The sequence below is a fragment of the Macaca mulatta genome, chromosome 6, assembly GCF_049350105.2.
Source record: "Macaca mulatta isolate MMU2019108-1 chromosome 6, T2T-MMU8v2.0, whole genome shotgun sequence".
Lineage (NCBI taxonomy): Eukaryota > Metazoa > Chordata > Mammalia > Primates > Cercopithecidae > Macaca > Macaca mulatta.
The window spans coordinates 187,973,279-187,996,608 of record NC_133411.1 but is presented as its reverse complement, the minus strand read 5'-3'; the positions used below and the strand labels follow the sequence as shown (position 1 = coordinate 187,996,608).

At 42.7% G+C, this 23,330-nt stretch overlaps 1 protein-coding gene across 3 annotated transcripts; it reads right to left on the bottom strand.

Moving 5' to 3' along the window:
* Positions 1 to 734: 734 nt before the first annotated feature.
* ZNF354C (zinc finger protein 354C) lies at positions 735 to 22,549 on the bottom strand. 3 transcript variants are annotated; one of them, XM_028849983.2, is made up of 5 exons: positions 22,206 to 22,549; positions 20,791 to 20,869; positions 7,781 to 7,907; positions 7,186 to 7,281; positions 735 to 5,586 (listed from the first exon to the last, which is right to left on the bottom strand). In XM_028849983.2, the coding sequence occupies exons 2-5, from the start codon at positions 20,815 to 20,817 to the stop codon at positions 4,172 to 4,174; spliced, it is 1,665 nt and encodes a 554-aa protein (XP_028705816.2). In that variant the 5' UTR covers positions 20,818 to 20,869; positions 22,206 to 22,549; the 3' UTR covers positions 735 to 4,171. The 3 variants fall into 3 exon arrangements, with proteins under 3 accessions (XP_028705816.2, XP_028705819.2, XP_028705817.2); XM_028849986.2 differs by having other exon boundaries at positions 7,186 to 7,431; positions 22,206 to 22,540; XM_028849984.2 differs by lacking the exon at positions 20,791 to 20,869 and having other exon boundaries at positions 7,186 to 7,431; positions 22,206 to 22,532.
* Positions 22,550 to 23,330: the final 781 nt, after the last annotated feature.

Here is a 23,330-nt window from a genome sequence, read left to right as displayed (position 1 = left end):
CTATGGGCTGTGGTTCTAATGTCAGTCCAGTTTTCTAAGTACTTTCAGTGCTATTTGCATCTCTCTTTGCCCAGTGTCAGACCTGAACAATTATTGCGTCAGACCTATATATGTATAGACCAGGGGAGAGCCCCAGATTGCATAAACAACTGTTATGAGATCACTTTCTTGAGCTTCCTTATCTTTGTCACCACCTAGACACCTTTCCAGCTCTCAGGAGCCACTTCCTCTTCCTGATCATCAGGTTAGAAATCCAAGGGTTTAGGTTCTCCTCTCTGCTACACACCTCATGGATACATCACTTCCAGGTCCAAGTAGCAGGAAGATAGTGAGGGAAGAAAAGCAATGGGGATTCTCCTAAACCTTTTTGGCCCAGAGATCCTCTAACCAGAGTGAAGGGTTCTTAACTGAGGTTTAGATGCCTGCTCAGCCATCTCTGTCCTCACCACAGGAATGCCCGAGTGCCACAATGATCTCCTTTCAAATTCCAGTTTCCTTCCCAAATCTGCCTGTTATTACTTTTGATGGTGCCCAGACAGCTGCTCCATGCCTTAGTTACATTTAGCATGAGAGAGAAAGTGGAGCATGCTCATTCCATTTAAAGGGAACCCAGTACCACCCAGTTACTTTATTTCCAACAATTACATCACTGGAGGATTAACTCTTAAACAGGAACTTCCTAAGAATATAAATGAAGAATTCTGATTGAAAGATTCATCACTTTATCCAATCACTTTTTGCATTAATTTTTATTAAAAACTGACACATAGAAAAATTTTTTAAATGACCAATGAACATCTCTACATCCACCACAAAAAAAGTTGACTAATTTTGTACATATTTATTTGAAAATATGCTGCCCACATCATGACTTTTCAAACTTAAAAAAACTTCTGCATGCATCTCCTAAGAATTAGAACATTATCCGACGTAACTCAATTATCACTTCTAGAAAAATCAAACACACCACATTTATCTAATACCCATTCCATCTTCCTATTTCCCCAAATAGCCCCTCAAATGTCTTTTATAGGTTTTTTTTTTTAATGAATCAGAAGCTAATAAAGGATCACACTTTCCATTCGATTATCTCTCTTGCCTTAATCTAGAAGAGACCACTTTTTGTTTTATTACATTTGCTTTTTGAAAAGTCCAGACCAGGGCCAAAATGCCCTGGCTTACAAACTATGGCTTACAACCTCACACCCCTGCATAGGGCCACAGTGGAATGTGTGAAAGATCAGTTTGGCTTCATTAACTATGAAGTAGGAGATAGCAAGAAGCTTTTTCCATGTGAATGAAGTTGAGGATGGCCTTGAGCTCCAGGCAGGAGATGAGGTAGAGTTCTCAGTGACTCTTCATCAGCGCACTGGCAAGTGCAACACCTGGAATGTGTGGCGGGTCTGTGAGGGCCCCAAGGCTGTTGCAGCTCCTCGACCTGAGCAGTTGGTCAGTCCCTTGAAGAACATCACCCTGGATGATGCCAGTGCTCCTCGCCTAATGGTTCTTCATCAGCCAAGGGGACCAGATAACTCAATGGGGTGTGGAGCAGAAAGAAAGATCCGTCAAGCTGGTGTCATTGACTAACCACATCTACAAAGCACATCATTAATCCACTATGATCAAGGTAGGGGGACTCTGGTGAAGGTTTCTGAATATCTCCCTCTTCATTCCTCCCGAAATCTGGAATACTTATTCTTTTGAGCTATTACACCAGTTTTAACACCTTTCTCATGTTGTGTTTAAAAAGTACATTTAAGAAAACCATTTTAAAATAAATTTTTAAAAAAATTCCAGACCAGTTATCCTGTACCAACTCTGGACTTGTCTATTTCCATAATGTGTAATTCAACTTGTTCCTCTACTCCTTGTATTTCTTTAAATAGGAAGATAAGTCTAGACAAAAGATTTAATTAAATTTGGGGTAAACATTTTTGGCAGTACATCAAGGATGATCACACATGCTTCATACTGCGTCCTATCAAGAGCCACATAATGTTGGCTTATTCCAGAAGTAGGGAAATGCAGTTTGACAGCCAAATCTCATTGTAAAGGCGATTCTTTTGCAATAGGTATCTGTGATCTTCTGACACCTTGTAAACAAAGTTCCTTAAAATTTTTTTCACCTAATGGGTTTTACCATTGATTTTTGCCAGATTTAATTACATTAAGGGTTGTAAAATGGTAATTTTTCCAAATCTATCATTCTGTGTACATTTAAAAGAAGACATTCTTCAAATAATTTTATAACGAGTTTTCTTTTTTCTCTACTTTCATCATTATGAACTTCTTTTCCTTCTTAGCATTATCAGCAATATCAGTGATTATTCTTTTTGATTTTAAGTTGTCCTAAATTTGGCCCGTGAGAATACCTTCGACTTGGCGCCTGTCCCCTTCTGACATTACCCCATTAGTCTTCAAATACTATCTTGCTTTTCATTTTATTTTCTTAATAAAAAAAAGTATTTTAGCCACACCACCCACTTCCCCTGCTCCAAACATGGAATCAGCCACTTCTCCAAGGAACTCTGGTTCCTGTTAGTGGGGAATGGCATTTAGGAACCAAAATTTGGGTACTAAGCATGCTCACCACTACTGGGTACAATGTTAAATATTGAGGTCTGTTTAAAAGCCTCATTTTCTTTGTAAATGTATTTAAATACATAAAACAATAACTTTCTGATAAGCTAAAACCAGTCAATTAAGAAATATACTGACTGCTTGGATTTAATTCTAATATTTTTCTCAGAAGGTCTAGCTAATTGTATTAGAATAATTTTTTTTTTATGATACCAACTGTGAATTCAATGAAAGTCAAATATAAAGTTGGAGGAAAAATGCCTGGGGGGAACTAAACATTTCAATTGATGAAAAGAATGCTTAATAATTAACTCTTCATATATAACTTTCCACAAAATAATTCCTAAAATATGTGTAATAAGAAGGCAATCTTATATGTGAAGTATCCAAAAGCAATTACACTTTCTGGACCTCAGCTAGCTTTACAGATTTAAGTACAATTATAATAAAAGCAGGCATAATTAGGGACTCATAAGAAAAAAGAATATAGTTGTGAGTCAATTATTAAGATTAAGGTGAGAGGAAACCCTTATAGATAAAACTGTAACTTTAAATTACTGCAACTATGTCTAACTAGGCTACAAAACAAACAGTACTGTTGGGACCTCAGGTTGGAAATAAGTCTATAATCATCACAAAATACCAGATCCGAAGACCTAGATTCTAGTCTTGACTCTGTTCACTAAGTTCAGGTTCTTCATTAGTACAATGAAAGGCTATAATTAAACCTCTCCTGGATCTAATGAGCTACCAGACATGTAGCCTCAGGTTCTGCCAAATATATCCCTTCTGCAACAGATAACAAAGTATGTGCTTAACAGTCTTTCCAGCTGCTTCAGTTAATCCGCCTTCTACGGTACTATAATAGTACTCAGTTCAGTTATATAAAACTATGTCAATTTAAGAAATGACAGAAGATAAGTAAGAGAGTCTACCTTTGGGCAAGATTTTAAGAACTAAATTCTAAATTAATAAAACTACATTTTTTAATAATAAAGGACTTTTACGTTTACACACACACACATGCATATGTGTATATACGTATGTTTACATATATAAGTTGCTGGTGGGACAGCTCATAAAAAGAGCTTTATTATTTCCAGGTGAAGAGTTAAATTTAAATAATTCCTTTTTATGTTTAGCTTCCCTTTATGAAAATAAGCGCTTCCTATGTTGGCTGGCTATTTTAAAGAAGGCCACACACTTATTTACATTATTAATAACTCAGTGACTGTTTTTAAAAGAAAATTCACACATTGAAGCTTACTCTTATAAAGGGAATATAGTCTTATGAGAGAAACAAAATGTATATTTAACTATTTTTCATGATTTTTTAAAAGTTAGGCCTTTTACATTTTTTCTATCAATTAAATTTTCATAGGTTTTTAGAAACCTTCAAATTTATGGTTCTTTTAAAACTTAGCAAGTCAGTGCTCTTCATAATTTCACTGATCAATGTTATCATTACTTAGTGGCAACTAACATATTTCCTTCAGGAGAAGTAAAAAAGACAAATCTATTAGGAGTTTGTACCCTATTGATTATTCTCCTTATGACCCAATGAGAAGTCCTGGATTATTTGAGAGATGAACTAAGCCTCATAGGCCTTATCTCCTCTAAGAAATCTCTGATACTGAGTGAGTGAGGAGCTGCAGATTAATGGTTTCCCATATTCCTTCCATTTATAGAGTTTCTCTTTAGTGTGAACTTTTTTGTGTCTACAAAGGTTTGATCTGTAACTGTAGGCTTTCCCACATTCCATACATTTATACAGTTTCTCCCCAGTGTGGATCCTCTCGTGTTCCGTTAAAAATGAATACTGGCTGAACGCCTTTCCACACTGATTACACTGATACGGCTTCTCTCCGGTATGAATTCTCTGATGCCTATAAAGGTTAGATTTGCAACCAAAGGCTTTCCCACATTCCTCACATGTATAAAGTTTTTCCCCAGTATGAATTTTCCGATGTTCATTAAAGGAGGAATACTGGTTGAAGGCTTTCTCACATTCATTGCATTGATAAGGTTTTTGTCCAGTGTGAATGCGCTGATGTTCAATAAGGGTTGCAATACGTGTGAAGGTTCTCCCACATTCCAGGCATTTATACAGCTGTTCTCCAGTATGAAGCCTCTGATGCTCAGCCAGAGAGGTAAACTGGCTGTAACCCTTCCCACACTCACTACATTTATAGGGTTTCTCGCCTGTATGGATTCTTTGATGCCTGTGAAGTTTTGCTCTGCAGTTGAAGGCCTTCTCACATTCACCACATTTATAGAGTTTCTCTCCAGTATGAATTCTCTGATGTACAGTGAGGGTTGAACACTGGCTAAAGGCTTTACCACACTCCCTACATCGATACGGTTTCTCTCCGGTATGCACTCTCAGATGTTTGATAAGGGTTGAACTGTTGCTAAATGCTTTCTCACACTCATTACACTTGTAAGGTTTCTCTCCAGTATGAATTCTCTGATGAGAAAGAAGGGATGATCTGTGGCTGAAGGTTTTTTCACACTCGTTACATTTGTAGGGTTTCTCACCTGTATGAATTCTCTGATGTTCAATAAGATGAAGATTCTGCTTGAAGCTCTTCCCACATTCATTACAGATGTGAGGTTTTCCTCCTGGGTAAATTTGGAAGCATTTCATGAGATCCAAATTCTGTTTAAAATCTTCCCCAAATGTATAATACATATTGGGTATCCTTTCTATAGGAACACTCTGTTGTGCGACGAGAGCTGTATTTATAAATAAGCTTTTCTCCAATTCAAGACTCGTATGGTTTCCATCTTCACTGATGGTTTTCTCATGCGAGACTATCATTTGCCTGAGAGGTTTCTTCTCTTGCTCCTCTTCTATCCTGCTCTCAAATTCCACAGCTTCTTCAGAGTTAAGGTCCCAGGGACCATCCTTAATGGATTCTTCCTTTATCATTCCCTGAGATGTTTCCTCTACAAAAACGTCCTGTCTATGAGGCAATGCTTCTGTTTCAGGCCAAGTCTTGAAACCTAAAATGAATCAGAAGAATTAATGCCTCCTCTGCTGGAAGAAACAAACTGATGTATCAGTGAGACAATAAAACTGGTAACAGTATATGTAAAAGCAGAGTGTACAATCAGATTTCAAATGCTGACCTGAATCTTGGGAAGAACAGGATGGGATAAAGGAAAGTGGGGTGAATGGGTTAAGGAATGGCATGGGAGAATACACAGGACAAATTAACAATGAAAATGAAGTGATTCCACCCAGGTAAAGTAAAGTTAGATGCAGAAGAACAGGCTGGGTAGAAGATATGAGGATACAGAAAAATGCCAAATGAGAAGCCCACGTTGAATTCCATGGGATACTCCACTCTGTCATCGTTTTCCACTCTGCATATACCAGGCAATGAAGCAGGCAGCCTACTTTCTCCTTCTTACTCACATGTCCCTTTCATTGTATTATCTCCCCATGTTCTCTCTGAAACTCCATACCCAATAATTTTTTAAATATTTGGATTGGTTTTCTTAAATTTCTTTATTTCATGTGACTGATTTTATATTGTAGTCTGCGAAGGGGGAAACAGTCTGTTAAAAAGAGGAAGGCTAGGCATGGTGGCTCACACCTGTAATCCCAGCACTTTGGGAGGCTGAGGCAGGTGGATCACCTGAGCTCAGGAGTTCGAGACCAGCCTGGACAACATGGTGAAACCCCGTCTCTACCAAAAATACAAAAAATTAGCTAGGTGTGGTAGCACGCACCTGTGGTCCCAGCTACTCAGGAGGCTGAGGTGAAAGGATCGCTTGAGCCTGGGAGGCAGAGAATGCAGTGAGCTGTGATCACACCACTGCACTCCAGCCTGGGTGATAGAGCAATGAGCTGTGATCACACCACTGCACTCCAGCCTGGGTGACAGAGCAGTGAGCTGTGATGACACCCCACACTCCAGCCTGGCAGAGAATCATCTCAAAAAAAAAAAAAAGGAGTGGGGGGACGTTCAGGTTTTGAAAATTACAACAGCCCTGCAGCATGACTGTGACGATTCTATGTAATTAAAGTTTAAGATGCTCATTATAAAAAAGAGGAAAATATGGAGTAAATTGCCCCTGTGCAACAATCTATCCCTGGTGATTGGAAGAATAACAGTTTTTTTCATATTACCTTTCTTTGTATTTTCCCCTTTTAATTTTATCACAAAGAGAGACATATTCATTTCTTCTAATAAGCTGCAACCGAAAGACTGCACTCACTCTCTTTGTAGGACTCTCTTGAGAATAATGAAAACCTGCAGGAGAGTTGAAGTCAGTATGTCTTAAAGTCCTGAAATATGTCCAAGTCCCAAGCTCAGCTTTGATTCTGGGTGAAAAGATTTAGTTTGAGGTGACTCTAAACTACTCTCTGTTGAAACCTGATTTCCTTTCATCAATCCATGACAGAAAATAGGTTAACATTAGATAACTGCAATTAGGTAATTGTGTGTACTTTAACCTATACAACTCAAACAAAATACAACTGCCTGAGCATCTCAATAGAACTCAGTATTTCCAAGAGTTTCCCAAGAACTGCCTCTTTGTGACCTACGTGTCTATGAAGACTCTCTTGTGCCCATTTCCCAGCCTCTCACTTACCTACACAGGTGTCTGAAGGGACTTCTCTTTCCTCCAAGCAGGGATCTTCTCCTTGTTGCAACTGATGAATCAACTTTGGCATTGAAAATGGAATCCCTGCTCATGAGGAAGGAAAGGAAGCTTGAACAAATAGCATGAAGAGCAATCCAAGAACTCACGTACTACTCACTCTGAACCGACACAGCAAAGGACGCGAGGCCTGAGAGGCAGACAAGGCAGCACTAGCACTTCTCAGGGGCACTGGAGCTGTCAATGGGTGGGGAAGGTCTCCGTTCAGAAACATTATAGGGCCCTGGCAATGAATGCCTCTAAGATGGGGGGTCCCTATATGTTTTTCAGAATCTAAACTGGGATCTACTCACTGGCCTACTCCAAGGAGGAAAATCTGATTGGCGGTGGGATGTGAGGGAGAGTGGAGGGTAGAGAAACAAATAGCAAGAAGGGCATCACAACAGGAATGTACACTTTCAACTCTATAGCAATTCAACCTTTCCGAGGGGCTCACTAGGGCAAAAAACTACAGGCTCGGAACCCCAAAGATGGATCTGTGAGGCATTCCTATAACAGATTCTTCGTCATAGGCAAAAATTCTTACCCAGTGAGACCAGGCTGCTGTAGTTCTCCAGCATCACCTCCCGGTACAAGGCTCTCTGGGCAGAGTCCAGGTGCAACCACTCGTCCTGGCTGAAGAACACAGCCACATCCCTGAATGTCACGGACTCCTGTAATGGCAAATGCACTCCTGCTCACCCAGGACCGTCTTCTTCAACGGAAGACATAGTAAGAAAGTGACAGTGGGATGGACAGAAAACCCCAGGATTCTAACTATTTCACATCAACTGTTTATGTAATTTTTGGAACCATCCATTAGCTATTTATTTAGTTAAACAAGTATTTATGGAATACTCACTGGGAACAATGACACATGCCACACGCAGTGGGAGGAGGGGAAGACAGGCAAAGTTCCTGCCAACAAGGAGTGTAAATACCAGCCTGGGATCTTTCTCAAGAGAAGGTGATGTGATGACAGAAGCAGAGAGTGGAGTGCTATGCTTGGAAGATGGATGAAAGGGCCACAAGCCAAGGGCTGCAGGGAAACACTAGACGGTGAAAAGGGCAAGGAAATAGATTTTCCCCGAGAGCCTCTAGAAGGACCCAGCCCTGCCGACAGCCTGATCTCAAGCCAGCAAAACTGAATTCAGACTTCTGACTTCCAGAACTGTAAAAGAATACATTTATGCTGTTTTAAGATGCTGCATTTGTGGTAATTTGTTATAGCAGCAGTAAGAAAGAAATACAATGTGAACAATTGAAGACCACCTACATATCTATCAATAAGGGAATGGAGAAGCAAATTATAGTATATTGATGCCATGAAATGTTATGCAGCCATTAAATAGAATGAGGTAGATCTCTATGACACTGGAATTTGACCTTGATATATTATTGATTCATATGAAAAAACCAGCCACAAAAGAATCTATATTTGTTGAAAAACTCTACATCTGTATATACATACATGATGCATGCAAAGCTATCTGGAAGAATACAAGCTGTCACCCTCGTTATTCTTTGATATTTGTGGAGAGGGGCAGAAAAGCAATCTTTCACTTATTACTTTATACCCTATCATTAGGCTTACAGTTTTTTACACTTTGGGAGATTGTGTGTATGTATGTTTGTGTGTTCCTTTGCTTTGAATTTTCTTAAATTCCACTTTACTATATTTATATATATATTTTGAGACAGAGTCTCGCTCTGTCGCCGGGCCAGAGTGCAGTGGCACGATCTCAGCTCACTGCAACCTCTGCCTCCCAGGTTCAAGCAATTCTCCTGCCTCAGCCTCCTGAGTAGCTGGGACTACAGGCGTGTGCCACCAGCTAATTTTTGTATTTTTAGTAGAGACGGGGTTTCACCGTGTTGGCCAGGATGGTCTCGATCTCTTGACCTCATGGCCCACCTGCCTCAGCCTCCCAAAATGTTGGAATTACAGGCATGAGCCACTACACCTGGCCTATTTTAATTTATATGTTGACTTTTTAGTTAGACCTCTTTGTATTTTTAGTGGTTACTTGAATAATTATAATATGCATTTTTGGTTTCTCATCACCTATTTAGAGCTAATATATCATTTCACATAGAATGCAAGAATATGGCAAGTATAGAGGACATCACCACTCTTCTTTATGCTATAGTTGTTACAAAGATTTTCCCAGTTTAGAGAGTTGATGGCACTCACCGAACTTCACTGAGCATATTCATGTTAAGGTTTTTATTTAAAGGCAAAGGGTACAACACAGCAAGAGAGAGAGTTCAGGGAAGCACTACAAAACCAAGAGACACTCCATGTGCAGCCTCCCTTATTTGCACAGACCATGCCATGACTCTGGATCTGTGTGAAGAATCTTGGTGTCGGAGAGCTCAAAGGAGGAACTCTCAGCAGGGGCACTGTATGTAATCAAGCAAGTCCTGTCAAATCTTTAAGGCCAGTCGCAAGCCATCAGTAAGGAAGCTTACCAGGAGTAGCCACTGGCATTGAGATCTTAAAAATACACAAGCCAGGCCGGGCATGGTGGCTCACACCTGTAATCCCAGCACTTTGGGAGGCGGAGGCAGGTAGATCACCTGAGGTCAGGAGTTCAAGACCTTCCTGGCCAACACAGTGAAACCCCGTCTCTACCAAAAAAAAAAAAAAAAAGTACAAAAATTAGCCAGGAGTGGTGGCGCATGCCTGTAATCCCAGCTACTCAGAAGGCTGAGGCAGGAGAATCACTTGAGACAGAGCAAAACTCCTTCTGAAAAAACAAACAAAACAAAACAACAACAAACTCACACAAGCTGATGGCGGTGTTCGGTGGCTCACACCTGTAACCCTAGCACTTTGGGAGGCCAAGGTGGGTGGACTGCCTGAGCTCAGCAGTTCAGGACCAGCCTGGGCAACATGGTGAAACCCCATCTCTACTAAAAATACAGAAAATTAGTCAGGCTTGTTGCATGCACCTGTAGTCCCAGCTACTCAGGAGGCTGAGACATGAGAATTGTTTGAACCCAGGGAAGCTGCAGTGAGGCAAGATCACACCACTTCACTCCAGCCTGGGCAACAGAGCGAGACTCTGTCTCAAAAAAAAAAAAAAAATGCTGCCTTTATCTTGTTTTGGCCAAGAGTCAAAAAAATAGACATCCAAGAATTTCCAGAGAAAAATATAGAGCTTTTCCAGATAAAAAGATAGAGCTTTTCCAGTTCAGATGTTAAATAAATTCTATCTTCATGGTTATTATTTACATTATAACTGCCTACATTATAAACTCCCTCCTATAATACAATAGTATTATTTTGCTTTAAGCAGTCAGCTGCATTTTAAAGAAATCGAGAGGGAAAAAAAGTATTTTATATTTATCCAGATAGCTACCATTTCTAATGCTCTTCATTCTTCCTAAAATCAGAGTTCCCCTCTGGTATATTTTTCTTTTAACTTACATAACTTCCTTTTTAGTATATCTTATAGTACAGGCCTGCTGGCAATGAATTAGCTTAATTTTATTTTGCCTGAAAATGCCTTTATTTCATCTTGATTCTTGAAGAGTATTTTCATTGGATATAGAATTCGGGGTTGGTTTTTTTTTCTCTCTCTCTTTCAGCATGTAAAATGTCATTCTATTGCTTCAGGTCTTTGTCGTTTCTGATGAGAAGCCAATGGTCATTCAAATATTGATTCTCTGCATGTAGTACAGTTTTTCTCAGCCTGCTTTCAAATCTTTGGTTTCTGTGATTTCTCTATGACTTTCCCTAATATGGTAGAGACCAGCTACCTATATGTGGCTACTAAATACATGAAATGTGGCTCTTCTGAATTGAGATATGTTATCTGTATAAAATACCAGATGATTTACTTAAAAACATATATACACACACATACCAACATATACATACACACACAAACATACATGCAAGTTATCTCAATAACAATTTTATATTGATTTCATGTGGAAATAATATTTGGACATACTGGGTCAAAGAAAATACATTATTAAAGTTAATTTATTTGCTTCTGTTTACTTTTTTAATGTGGCTGGTGGAAAATTTTATATTAGGTATGTGGCTTTCATTCTTGGTTCACACTATATTTCTATTGCATGTCATTGATCAATGATATGTATAGCTGTGACCTCCTTTGTATTTATCCAGGTTGAGATTCATCAAATGTTATAAATCTGTAAAATTATGTTTTTTACCAAATTTGATAAATTTTAGGCCATTATTTCCTTTTAATATAGTTTGTACCATTCTCTGTCCCTCTCCTTCTAGAACTCTAACTTCATATATATTAGACCTTTTAATATCATTTAATTGGTAACTGAGGCTTTTTTTTCTCCCTGTTTTTCAGATAGGATAATTTCTATCTTCAACTGTCACTGACTTCTACTTATGTTCATTTCCAAAAGTTAAGCCTATTCATTAATTTTTTTTTTTTTTTTTACAATTTCAGTTATCTGACTTTTCAGTTTTAAAATTTCATAGTCTAGAATTACTTTTTTCACAATCTCTATTTCTCTGCTTGCATTTCCTATTAGTTCATTCTTTACATGTATATTTTCCTTTAAGTCCTTGAGCACAATTATAACAGTTGTTTTAAAATCTTTGTGAATTCTAATATCTGGGTCATCCAGGTCATTGTCTCTACTGATTGTCTTCCTCTTGAGTTTTGGTTGCTCTTTCTCATTTCTTCATATGCTACCTTACCCTGGAAATTGTATAGTACACAATGTGTAGAAACTGGATTTTGCTATGTTCCTTTGAAGAGTACTGAGTTTTTTTTAAGCAGGTAGTTAATTTAGTTGGAGTCAAATTCCAAACTCTGCCACCTCTCTAGCAGGCAGCATCAAATATCTTTGTTCAGTTCTTATTTGGGCTACTTTGAGTCTGTCCTGTGCATGTATGGTTCAGGGGTCAGCTAGAGATTTGGGCACAGTTTGTGCACAGAATTTGGGGCTTCCCTTCTCTGCCTCTCTCCTTTCCAAGATTCCTCCTCTCACTTTCCAACTGCTAAGTTTGCCTCAAACTCTATCTTGTGGTTCTTCACACCAGTAAGACTGCAAGTTTGTGACCAAGTTTTGATCATTCTATTGGTGCTGACTGTGGCCTACTCCCAGGCAAAAAGCTGTAAAAACCAGAAAATTTATCTGGTGACAATTCCTTCTTCCAAATATACACAGGTGTCCAATGTCTGCTTTTGACTTCTCTCCAGTACCTTAAGGTTGCTTATATTTTATCCAGAGTGTAGTAGTTATCCACACATGAATTCGTCTGAAAAGAGCTATTTCTCTATTACCAGAAGCTGGAAGCACATGTATCTTTTTGAAAATATATTTTAAAAACTCAGTGAGCCTAGCAAAGCTCATTAAATATTAAGAAATAAGAAAATGACAGACTCCTAGAACCCCAGATCTGAAAGACATCTTATCAATAATCTCATCCAGTTGTTCTCATGAGTGTGTGGTATCTCCCCCCACCTCCCTAGAGTGAGTAGCAATGTGTGAGAGTGTTTTATTTTTCACAATGACTAAGGGAGTCCTACTGGCATTTAAAAAAAGAGATCAGGGCCAGGCGCGGTGGCTCACCCCTGTAATCCCAGGCTCACGCCTGTAATCCCTCATGATCCCTGAAGCAGGAGGATCATGAGGTCAGGAGATCAAGACCATTCTGGCTAACAAGGTGAAACCCCATCTCCACTAAAAATACAAAAAATTAGCCGGGCGCCTGTAGTCCCAGTTACTTGGGAGGCTGAGGCAGGAGAATGGCGTGAACCTGGGAGGCGGAGCTTGCAGTGAGCCGAGAATGTGCCACTGCACTCCAGCCTGGGCGACAGAGCAAGACTCCATCTCAAAAAAAAAAAAAAAAAAAAAAAAAAAAAAAGGCCGGGCGCGGTGGCTCACGCCTGTAATCCCAGCACTTTGGGAGGCCGAGGCGGGCGGATCACAAGGTCAGGAGATCGAGACCATGGTGAAACCCCGTCTCTACTAAAAATAGAAAAAATTAGCTGGGCGCAGGGGCGGGCGCCTGTAGTCCCAGCTACTCGGGAGGCTGAGGCAGGAGAATGGCATGAACCCGGGAGGCGGAGCTTGCAGTGAGCCGAGATTGCGCCACTGCACTCCAGCCTGGGCGACAGAGCGAGACTCCGTCTCAAAAAAAAAAAAAAAAAAGAGAGATCAAGGCTGCTAATCATCTGGAAATGGAAGAGAAAGTACTGCACAAGGAAAGATAACTCCACCCAAAATGCTTATCATGTTCTCACTTAGAAACACTTGTTGTCTAAGCTGTATTTTTAAAATAAAGATGAGAATCTGGGTTGTGGCAGGTGGCGTTACAGGAAGATTATAAGAAATGTGAAGTTTGTTAGGTTTCCAGCAATAGAAACTGACTTTGGCTCATTTACACGAAGGACCAGGTAGCTCCAGGGAACCTGATAGTCACAGAACTAGGCTTGGAAAATAAAACAGAAACTAGGGCAGCAACATTCTGGACCACGGCCAGGATCACACTAGGAAACCAGACTTGTGAGAATACTGTTGTCATGGAAAAGTAGATGGTACAGCCTCACCAGCATGAGACAGCTACTGCTTTTGCTGTGCCACTCCTCCTTCCTCTAGGAATTCAAGTTACTGATGTTGCCACAAATTACCAAACTGTATTCTACATCAGAGGTCCCCAACCTTTTTGGCACCAGGGACAGGTTTCGTGGAAGGCAATTCTTCCACAGACAGCAGGGTTGGGGGAATAGTTTCAGGATAAAACTGTTCCATCTCGGATCGCCAGGCATTAGGTTCTCATAAACAGCACACAACCTAGAGCCCTCACATGCACCATTCACAACAGGGTTCATGCTCCTATGAAATCTAACGCCGCTGCCGATCTGACAGGCGGCAGAGCTCAGCTGGTAATGCTCGCTCACCTGCTGTTCACTTCCTGTTGCACAGCCTGGTTCCTAATAGGCCAGGAGCTGGTACCGGTCTGTAAAACCGGGGGTTGGAGACCTTTGTTCTGTTCCTGTTTCCTCATATCTCTAGCTCCTGATTGAAAGTCTGAAGTACGTCCAGCTTGGGTCACAAGCCTGTACCTTATCTATAATTAAAGCTAGAAAAGTAAGTATCTGGTGATTTTTGTTTGTTTGTTTTTGAGATGGGGTCTTGCTCTGTCGCCCAGGCTGGAGTGCAGTGGCATGATCTCGGCTCACTGCAACCTCCGCCTCCCAGGTTCAAGAGATTCTGCTGCCTCAGCCTCCTGAGTAGCTGGGATTATAGGCACATGCCACAATGCCCTGCTCATTTCTGTATTTTTGGTAAACATATTCTGATTGGCAGTTGGTCGAAAGAGTTATCATCAGTAGAAAGGAATGTCTGGGTCATGATAAGGGGTTGTGGAGACCCAGGTTTTGTCAGGCAGATGAAACCTCCAAGTAGCAGGCTTTAGAGAGAATAGACTGTAAATGTTTCTTATCAGACTTAAGGTTTGTGTTGGTATTAATGCTGGAGGGGTACAATGAGGCATGTCCGACCCCTACTTCCCGTCACGGCCTGAACCAGTCTTTGAGGTTAAATTTCGAGGGTCGAGGAGGAAGTCCAATCAGACAGCTGCAGGGGGCCTTCTAATTTTATTTCTGGCTTATACCCCTATACCTCAGAATGTAACAGTATTTGGAAACAAGATCTTTAAAGAGGTAATTAAGTTAAAATGAGGTCTTTAGGCTGGATCCTAATCTAACATGGCATGTGCTTATAAGAAGAAGAGATTAGGACACAGACATGCTCGTGCACAGGATAAGCCACGTGGCAGGAGGCAGCGAGAAGGCAGCCATCAACCAGCCAAGGAGGCCTCAGGAGAAGCCAGACTCGCCCACACCTTGATCTTGGACTTCTAGCCCCCAGAACTGCAAGAAAACACATTTCCACTGTTGAGGCCATCTCGTCTCTGGTATTTTGTTATGGTGCCCTGGCACACCAATACAGGCTCCATGCTGCTGCAAACAGGACACTCACGGCAAACCCAACTTCCATCTTTACCGCCAGTCTGTTCCCCTAGGCCTTAGAATACTTCCAGAAAAAAAAAAAAAAAGCATTCTTTTTCTTTTAAAATTTCATTTGCTTTTAAAAAAGTATACAAATTAAACATAATCAGAAACTAAAATTAAACTTCAGAAAAAAATGTATAAATTGAAAACAAAAACAAAACAATGTAAGTCATACTAAATCCTATTACTCAAGACAAGTTGTTCCTTTTAGAAATATATTCCAGGTTTTGACCAGGCGCGGTGGCTCAAGCCTGTAATCCCAGCACTTTGGGAGGCCGAGACGGGCGGATCACGAGGTCAGGAGATCGAGACCATCCTGGCTAACACGGTGAAACCCCGTCTCTACTAAAAAATACAAAAAACTAGCCAGGCGAAGTGGCGCGCACCTGTAGTCCCAGCTACTTGGGAGGCTGAGGCAGGAGAATGGCGTGAACCCGGGAGGCGGAGCTTGCAGTGAGCTGAGATCCGGCCACTGCACTCCAGCCTGGGCGACAGAGCATGACTCCGTCTCAAAAAAAAAAAAAAAAAAAAAAAAGAAATATATTCCAGGTTTTATATCCAATTACACACACATGGGTTCTTTTGACTATTTTCTAAACAGTATGAAAACAGACACATGCTAAAGAATAGAAAGGATACAAAAGAACACGCAGTGCCAAGTTAGGGATTCTCTCCTGACTCCAACTAGCGGTCCCATTCTACAGGGAACTAGCAGTGGTTACACATGCATCCTTTTTTAATGGGAAAATTCTCAATCCTGCTTTACTAGCATTTCATGGATCTTTATCACATCTGCATATAGAAATCTTTTTTTTTTTTTTTAAACACACAGGGTCTCACTCTTGTTGCGTAGGCTGGAGTGCAATAGTGCAATAAATCATAGCTCACAATAGCCTTGAACTCCTGGGCTCAAGTGATCTTCCCACCTGAGCCTCTCGAGTAGCTGGGACTATAGATGTGTACCACCATGCCCAGATAATTCTCTTGTTTTTCTGTAGAGCCAGGGTCTTGCTATGTTGCCCAGGCTGGTCTTGAGCTCCTGGCCTTAAGCCATTCTTCCACCTTAGCTTCCCAAAGAGCTGAGATTACAGGCGTGAGCCACTATGTCCAACTTCAAACCTCATTCTTTTTTTTTTTTTGTCGCCAGGCTGGAGTGCAGTGGCGCCATCTTGGCTCACAGCAACCTCTGCCTCCCTGCCTCAGCCTCCTGAGTAGCTGGGACTACAGGTGCACACCACCACACCCAGCTAATTTTGTATTTTTAGTAGAGACAGGGTTTCATCATGTTGGCCAGGATGGTCTCAATCTCTTGACCTCATGATCCACCCACCTTGGCCTTCCAAAGTGTATTCCTTTTCATTAGTGCATGATATATTCCACTGTATAAATACCATAACTATTTTAACCATTTTCCTTATTTAGTATTATTTAGATGGTTTCTGTTTTTTGCTGTCACAATGCACAATGACCAGTCTCATATGGCTATCTCTGGGTATGCCTATGTTTATAAGATAAACTGTTAGACACTGAAGTATTAGATCAAAGTCTATGCATATATATATATATACATAAACACACACACATATGTACATATATGTGTATAAAGCAAAACTCTGTCTCTGTTAAAAAGAGACACATATGTATACACATATATGTACGTGTGTGTGTGTGTATATATACACACATATATATATAGTTTTGTTTTGTTTTTTTGAGACAGAGTCTCGCTTTGTCACCCAGGCTGGAGTGCAGTAGCACGATCTCAGCTTACTGCAACATCCACCTCCTGGGTTCAAATGATTCTCCTGCCTCAGCCTCCCAAGTAACTGGGATTACAGGCATGTGCCACCAGACCCAGCTAATTTTTGTATTTTTAGTAGAGACAGAGTTTTGCCACATTGGCCAGGCTGGTCTTGAACTCCTGACCTCAGGGTGATCTGCCTGCCTTGCCCTCCCAAAGTGCTGGGATTACAGGCTATATTCATATTTTGATTCTGACAGATGTGGAAGATTATACTTTCCCAAGATGACCGCATCAATTTCTCTCTCATCTTACATGCTCTTTGTCTAATGTGACACTGACATTTCTCCCACCAAGAAGTGAGTTCTATGTTTCCTTCCTTTGAAGCTGTCCAGTAGAATTCAATGGAAATGATCTATGTAACTTCCAAGGAAAGGTAGTAAAATAACACACCTCTCGCCTGGCTCACTGGATGCTCACTTTTGGAGCCTAGTCACCATGTTGTGAGCCCAAGACACATGGAGACATTACAGGTAGATGCTCCTTCCAACAGCTCTATCTGTGATCACAGCAGTGAGCCAACAGCAAGCATCAACTACCCAACACGTGAACGGCTGAGGCTTCAAATGATTCTATAGCCTCCAGTCTTTACATCTCTCAGCCGAGACACCAGACTTTGTGTGGCAAGCTGTTTCTCCCACATACCTGCATTCCTGACCCAGAGAAACTGTGAGAAATGATAAATGATTACTGTTATTTCATATCCCTAATCTTCTTACTATATAGCATGTATATCCTTCCATGTTAAAAATACAATTCTACTTCATCATTTAAAATTACAGTGTAATTGGGATGCCATAAGGAGAAGAAAGAGAGAACAGAGCAGGTGAATATCCAAAGTAATAATGGCTGAGAATTTTCCAAAATTAGCGGCAGACACCAAACCTCAAATCCAGAAAGGTCAGAGAAGAACGAGCAGGATGACTACCAAAATATCTACACCTAGGCATATTATATTAAAACTTTAGAACACCAGAAGCAAAGGGAAAACCTTGAAAGGAGACAGGGAAAAAAATCTTACCTATAGAGAACAAGGATAAGAATGACAGTGGATTTTCTCATGAGCAACATGTAAACAAGAAGAGAGTGAAACAAAATATTTAAAGTGCTGAGGGAAAAAAATCACCAATGTAGAATTCAATATCCAGAGAAATTATCCTTCAACAAGGATGAGAAATAAAGCTTTCTCAGACAAACAAAAACTAAGGGAATTCATCACCAGCAGTCCTCCTTTGTCATGGGGAAGGAAAATAACACAGATCAGAAACTTGAATCTATGTGAAGACAGGCGGGAAGACAGAGAAGGAACAAATGATGATAACATAAAATCTTGTATTTTCCTTACTCTTGATTTAGAAGATAACTATTTGCTTAAATGAACAATAGTAACAGTGTACTGGGTGGTGACAGCATATGGATGAGTGAAATGAATGGCAGCAACGCCATAAGGAAGAGGGGAAGGAAGGAGGAGTGCTCTGTTATAAGACACCTCCATTACCCATGGGGCACTATAATGTTATTTGAAGGCAGACTTCGATTAGTTGTAAATTTATATTGAAAACTATAGGGTAACCACTAAAAAAAAGTTTTTAAAGCATAATTGATATATGTACAGAGAGCAGAAAGATCCATGGTTGCCATACTGATATAAATAAATGTTTGAATAAATAAATAAATGGAGAGACGTGACAATCCTCCATACAGATTTCCAAATAATGTATGTCGATTCTTCACCTCTAGGAGTGGTGCCTATCTCGCCACGCCGTAAGTGTCGTCTTTCTAAGGAATACAGTATATGGGAAGGCAGAAAAAGAAGGTAACTGTATAGTGGAGAAACTTGACAAACAGTGCCTCAGGCAGGTGATAAAGAGGAACAGCAACAGGGATAAGTCATGTTATTAGTATGCAATTGTAGTATGATGTGATCAGACTGACACTTCATCTCTGTGACCTTCCTCCCCAAAACCCAAACCCCAGGCTAATAATGAGAAAAAGCATCACACAAATCACAATGGAGGGGCATTCTACAGAATACTCAACCAGTGCCAGGCACGGGGGCTCACACCTGGAATCCCAGCATTTTCAGAGGCCAAGGCAGGTGGATCACTTGAGGCCAGGAGTTCGAGACCAGCCCAGTCAACAAGGTGAAACCCTGTCTCTATTGAAAATTCAAAAAATGAGCAGGGCATGGTGGCACATGTCTGTAATCCCAGCTAGTCGGAGGCAGTAAATATGCTTATAGTTACTACTTTTGGGGGTTCTTTTTGAGACAAGGTCTCACTCTGTTGCCCAGGCTGGAGCGCAGTGGCACAATCATAGCTCACTTGCAGCCTCGAATTCCTGGGCTCAAGTGATCCTCCTACCTCAGCCTTCTTAGTATCTGGGACTATAGGTGCTGCCACACCCAGCTACTTTATTTTTAATTTTTTATAGAGACAAGGCCTCACTATGTTGCTCAGGTTGGTCTTAAACTTCTGGGCTCAAGCAATCCTTCTGCCTTGGCCTCCCAAAGTGCTGGGATTATAGGTGTGAGCCACTGTGCCCAGCTACTACTGTTATTAATGCTCACAGCAACTCAATGAGGTATGTATATTATTAACCCCACCAAAATTGAGGAAATGGGGTACAGAGAGATAAAATAACTTGCTCAGGGCCACATCCCTAGCTTGGATCCGAAGCCATGAAGTCAAGCTCCAGAGTCCATATTTCTAGCCTATGGGCTATTGGAAAAGGAGTCAATGAAAAATAGGCTTTGGGGTTATGGCAGAAGAGAAAATGCACAGAAGGGAGAGGACTAGGAAAGGGAGCTGGTGTGAAGGAAAGATGGGACTTCCACGTCGGAATGACAGACAGGAATGCTAGGGAAAAAGGTTAGGTCTGAGGACAGAGTTGGGGAAGATACTCAGAAAGCTGAGGGTTAAAGTAATGAAAATGGATCTCGAATGGGGAAAGAACAAGATAAAAGAGCCCAGGTAGGAAGGCTAAACTAGTAGGGAAGAAAGAGAAGAATCAGAGAAGGAAAGAGAGGCATCAATTAGACAGGTGAGAGGGACATCTGGACAGCTTAACATCCCCGCTGCGCTAGGAGGGGAAGGCCCCAGGCCTGCGTCCTCCCCACCTCTGGGCTTCAAAGCCCAAGCCATGCTGAACTCCTTCTGGGATGCCCTTAGTCTTCTCTAAGCACCAGTATCAGTCCTGGCCTCCAGCATAAACTCAGAATGCCCCCACTTCTGGGATATTTCCCCTGAACATTTAATTATGTTTCATAAGATCGATACCACGAACTCCCAGAAGATGGAAACGACGGCTTTCCTTTCTCCATCCCTGCGTGCTGCCCAGGATCCTGTACACAGGGCTCAGTCAATGCTGTGGAGAGTGTCTTCCAGCCCTTCCACATCTTAGCCCCAAGTGTGACTATATCCTCCGTGAAGACAAAGACAGCTTCATGCCCCATTCTCCCCACCAAGCTCCACCGCAGCCGGAAGCATATGCTCAGAACTGCCTCAAATGTTGATCACAAAGTGAGTGGGGTGAATTAAGAGTGGTCTGGGGACAAAAGAGGCACATTCCTCAGCAGCCCCTCGCTAAGCCCAAGACACTGGGAAAAACTTTTGAGGCTCCGGATTCTTCATCGTTTTAGTTGGACCAAAAAGTACCTGGACAGAGTCTGGAAACGTGTCTACCATCTCTGCATCCAGAAGCCGACGGATGAAAAAGACAAACTTGACTCACTCTCACCTGAGCGGGCAGCAGATCCACAGCCATCCCTTCCTCCTCAGTGCTCCTGCCCAGGGAGAGCAGTGTGGACACAGTGGGTCTGCAGAGGAAGAAGGTGTCAAGAGGAACCCTGGTGTCAGGAGATGGCTTGGACAGAGGAAGTTACAACCGCCCATAACGTCCATCAGGTCTCAAAAAAGCCACCCCACATAATGACGTAAACCAAGACAAGCATTCACTAGGGCAATTTGCCAACCTCCACCCCTTCTCCATACTTCTATTTCTGCACTTCGACTCTTTAACTTCCACTTGAGGGCCTCTCAGCTACCTCTAGGCAAACTGTGACTCACCCATGGATGTCTGGAGTCCTTAGCTAGCTTTAAACTGCACGCCCTAACAGTTGCAATGAATATCCAGTTTCCTCGGGTGCCACTTTCCAGCCTAGCTAGCTGATCCTCAGCCTGACTGCCCTGCCTCGCCCTTTCCTCCCTGTGGAAGCCATGATAAACAGGCTTCCCCGCATCTCCACCCTAGTGACAGACCCCACTGCTTGCCCTGAGTGGCCCTTCCGTAGAGTGCTATGTTCTCCCCAAGAAACTGTGGGCATAATCCAACCACTCAGCTTTCCCAGCCTCTTACTACATCTTCGCCGGGACTTTACCCAAAGTAACAGGATTAAGACACTGTCCCCACCCAAGACACATGCCAGAGCTTTGCTGTCCCTCCTAAATAATACTCCACAGGTGCCGCCTCCAATGGCATCCACAGACAGAAACAGCCGTCGCTGCCCAAACACAAACCCCCGGTGGGAGGGGTGGAAACCGTGCCTGCCCCACAGAGAGCAGGGGCAGAGGCTGCCTGGGGCAGCCAGGCAAGTGTGAGGGCCTACAGGCCTGCGATCTGCTGCGACTCCTCAGGGTGCCCGTGGCATGGAGCCAACCTGGGGCTCTGCTGGGCCAGCTCCAGCGAGTGCCTCGACCAGCCCAGGGAAAGCTGCCGTGCAAGGCCTCGGTCACGCGGCGACGCGCACCTCCTCCCAGGAAGCGGTGAGTGCTTTCCAGGCAGTATTTTTAATCTTCGCATTTACAAACGTGACGGAGACTGAGAATCCAAAGTCACAACGGAAAGTAGTAGAGCCGGGAAGGGAATCCTGATCCAAGCCCCAGGCCCCAGTTACACCTGGACAATGGCCTCGCCACCCTGCCTCGGTTTCCCCCGGACAGAGCGGGAACCACCCTCTCCGTTAGCAGGGATGCGCGGGTGCGTTCGGGCGATGCGCCAGTCCGCTGCCTGGCACCGGAGCGCTCTTGGCGGGCATCAGCTACTGCTTTTATTATTTCCGTTACTGAGAAGAAAACGCACAGAAGAAAACCGCAGCATGAACAATGACAAAAGGCTGGCACCCCCACCTCAACGGCCCGGCGCACCCAGCTCACCCGGCGAGGCGCTCCCTCCGCGGGTCTCCGGCAGTCCAGGCCGCTCCCGACGCGCCCCGGACCCAGTGGCCAAGGGCCCCTAGCCGCGCAGGGCTGCTCCCAGAAGCCCAGACGAGGCTGCACGCGGCCCACTGGCTGGAGAGGCCCGGATCCACGCCGGCCCGGAAGAGGCCACTGCGAGCGCCTCGGCCCCAGGCCGGCAATTCTAGCCAAGCCGGGATGGCCCAAGCCAGGAGAACCCCCGAAAGGCCGCGAACTGTCCCCGAAACCCCGCCGACCCCGGGAGAACTACCACTCCCGGCATGCCTCGGGCCCCGCGCCGACTACACTTCCCAGGGGACGCCGCGGTGCGCGCGGCGACCTCCGGGAGAGGAACCGCCTCCGCCAGCGAGAGCCCTGAAGGGCGACAGTCCGCGTAGGCGCTGCAGGGCGAGGGAGTCCGCAAGCCGCACACGAGGCAAGAGGCCTCCCGCTGCTGGCCGTGCTGCCTACAGCCCGCGCACTTGTTAGGCAAGCGGAGTGGTTTGAAAAACAAAATCCGGAATTAGATGCATTTAGGAGGATCCCTGTGCTGTCGCTCCCACCGCTGGTTGTGATTATTTTTCTGTTGATACAAAATAATTTACATAATACCCATGTGAGTGTTACCTGCATAGACTGTGTAATGATCAAGTCACAGTACTGGGTATCCATCACCTTAAGCATTTATCATTTTTATGCGTGGGTATCATTTCAAGCCCTCTCTTCTATTTACTTTGAAATATCCATAATATTATTGCTAAGTAGAGTCACCCTAGTCTGCTATTAAACATTAGAAATTATTTCTTCCATCTAACTGTATGTTTGTACCCATAACCAACCTCTCTTCATTCCCCTTCCTTTCTGGCCTTCCTGGCCTTTGGTATCTATCCTCCTGTTGTCTATGTCCATGAGATCAAGTTTTCTAACTCTCGAATGTAAGTGAGAACATGGAGTACTTGTCTGTCTGTGCCTGGCTTATTTCACTTAACATAATGACCTCCAGCTCCATCCATGTTGATGTAAATACATTATTTCATTCATTTTTATGGCGGAATAGTATTCCACTGTGTCTATGTATGACATTTTCTTTATCCATTCATCTAC

Bases quoted from the DNA above. Each gene is read 5' to 3' on its own strand.
- ZNF354C (XM_028849983.2), bottom strand. From the start codon at position 20,817: ATGGCTGTGGATCTGCTGCCCGCTCAG. The intron at 7,908-20,790 runs GTGAGAGTGAGT...TTGCCATTACAG, and splicing joins TGGATCTGCTGCCCGCTCAG to GAGTCCGTGACATTCAGGGA. The intron at 5,587-7,185 runs GTAAGTGAGAGG...GATTCATTTTAG, and splicing joins CCCTTCAGACACCTGTGTAG to GTTTCAAGACTTGGCCTGAA.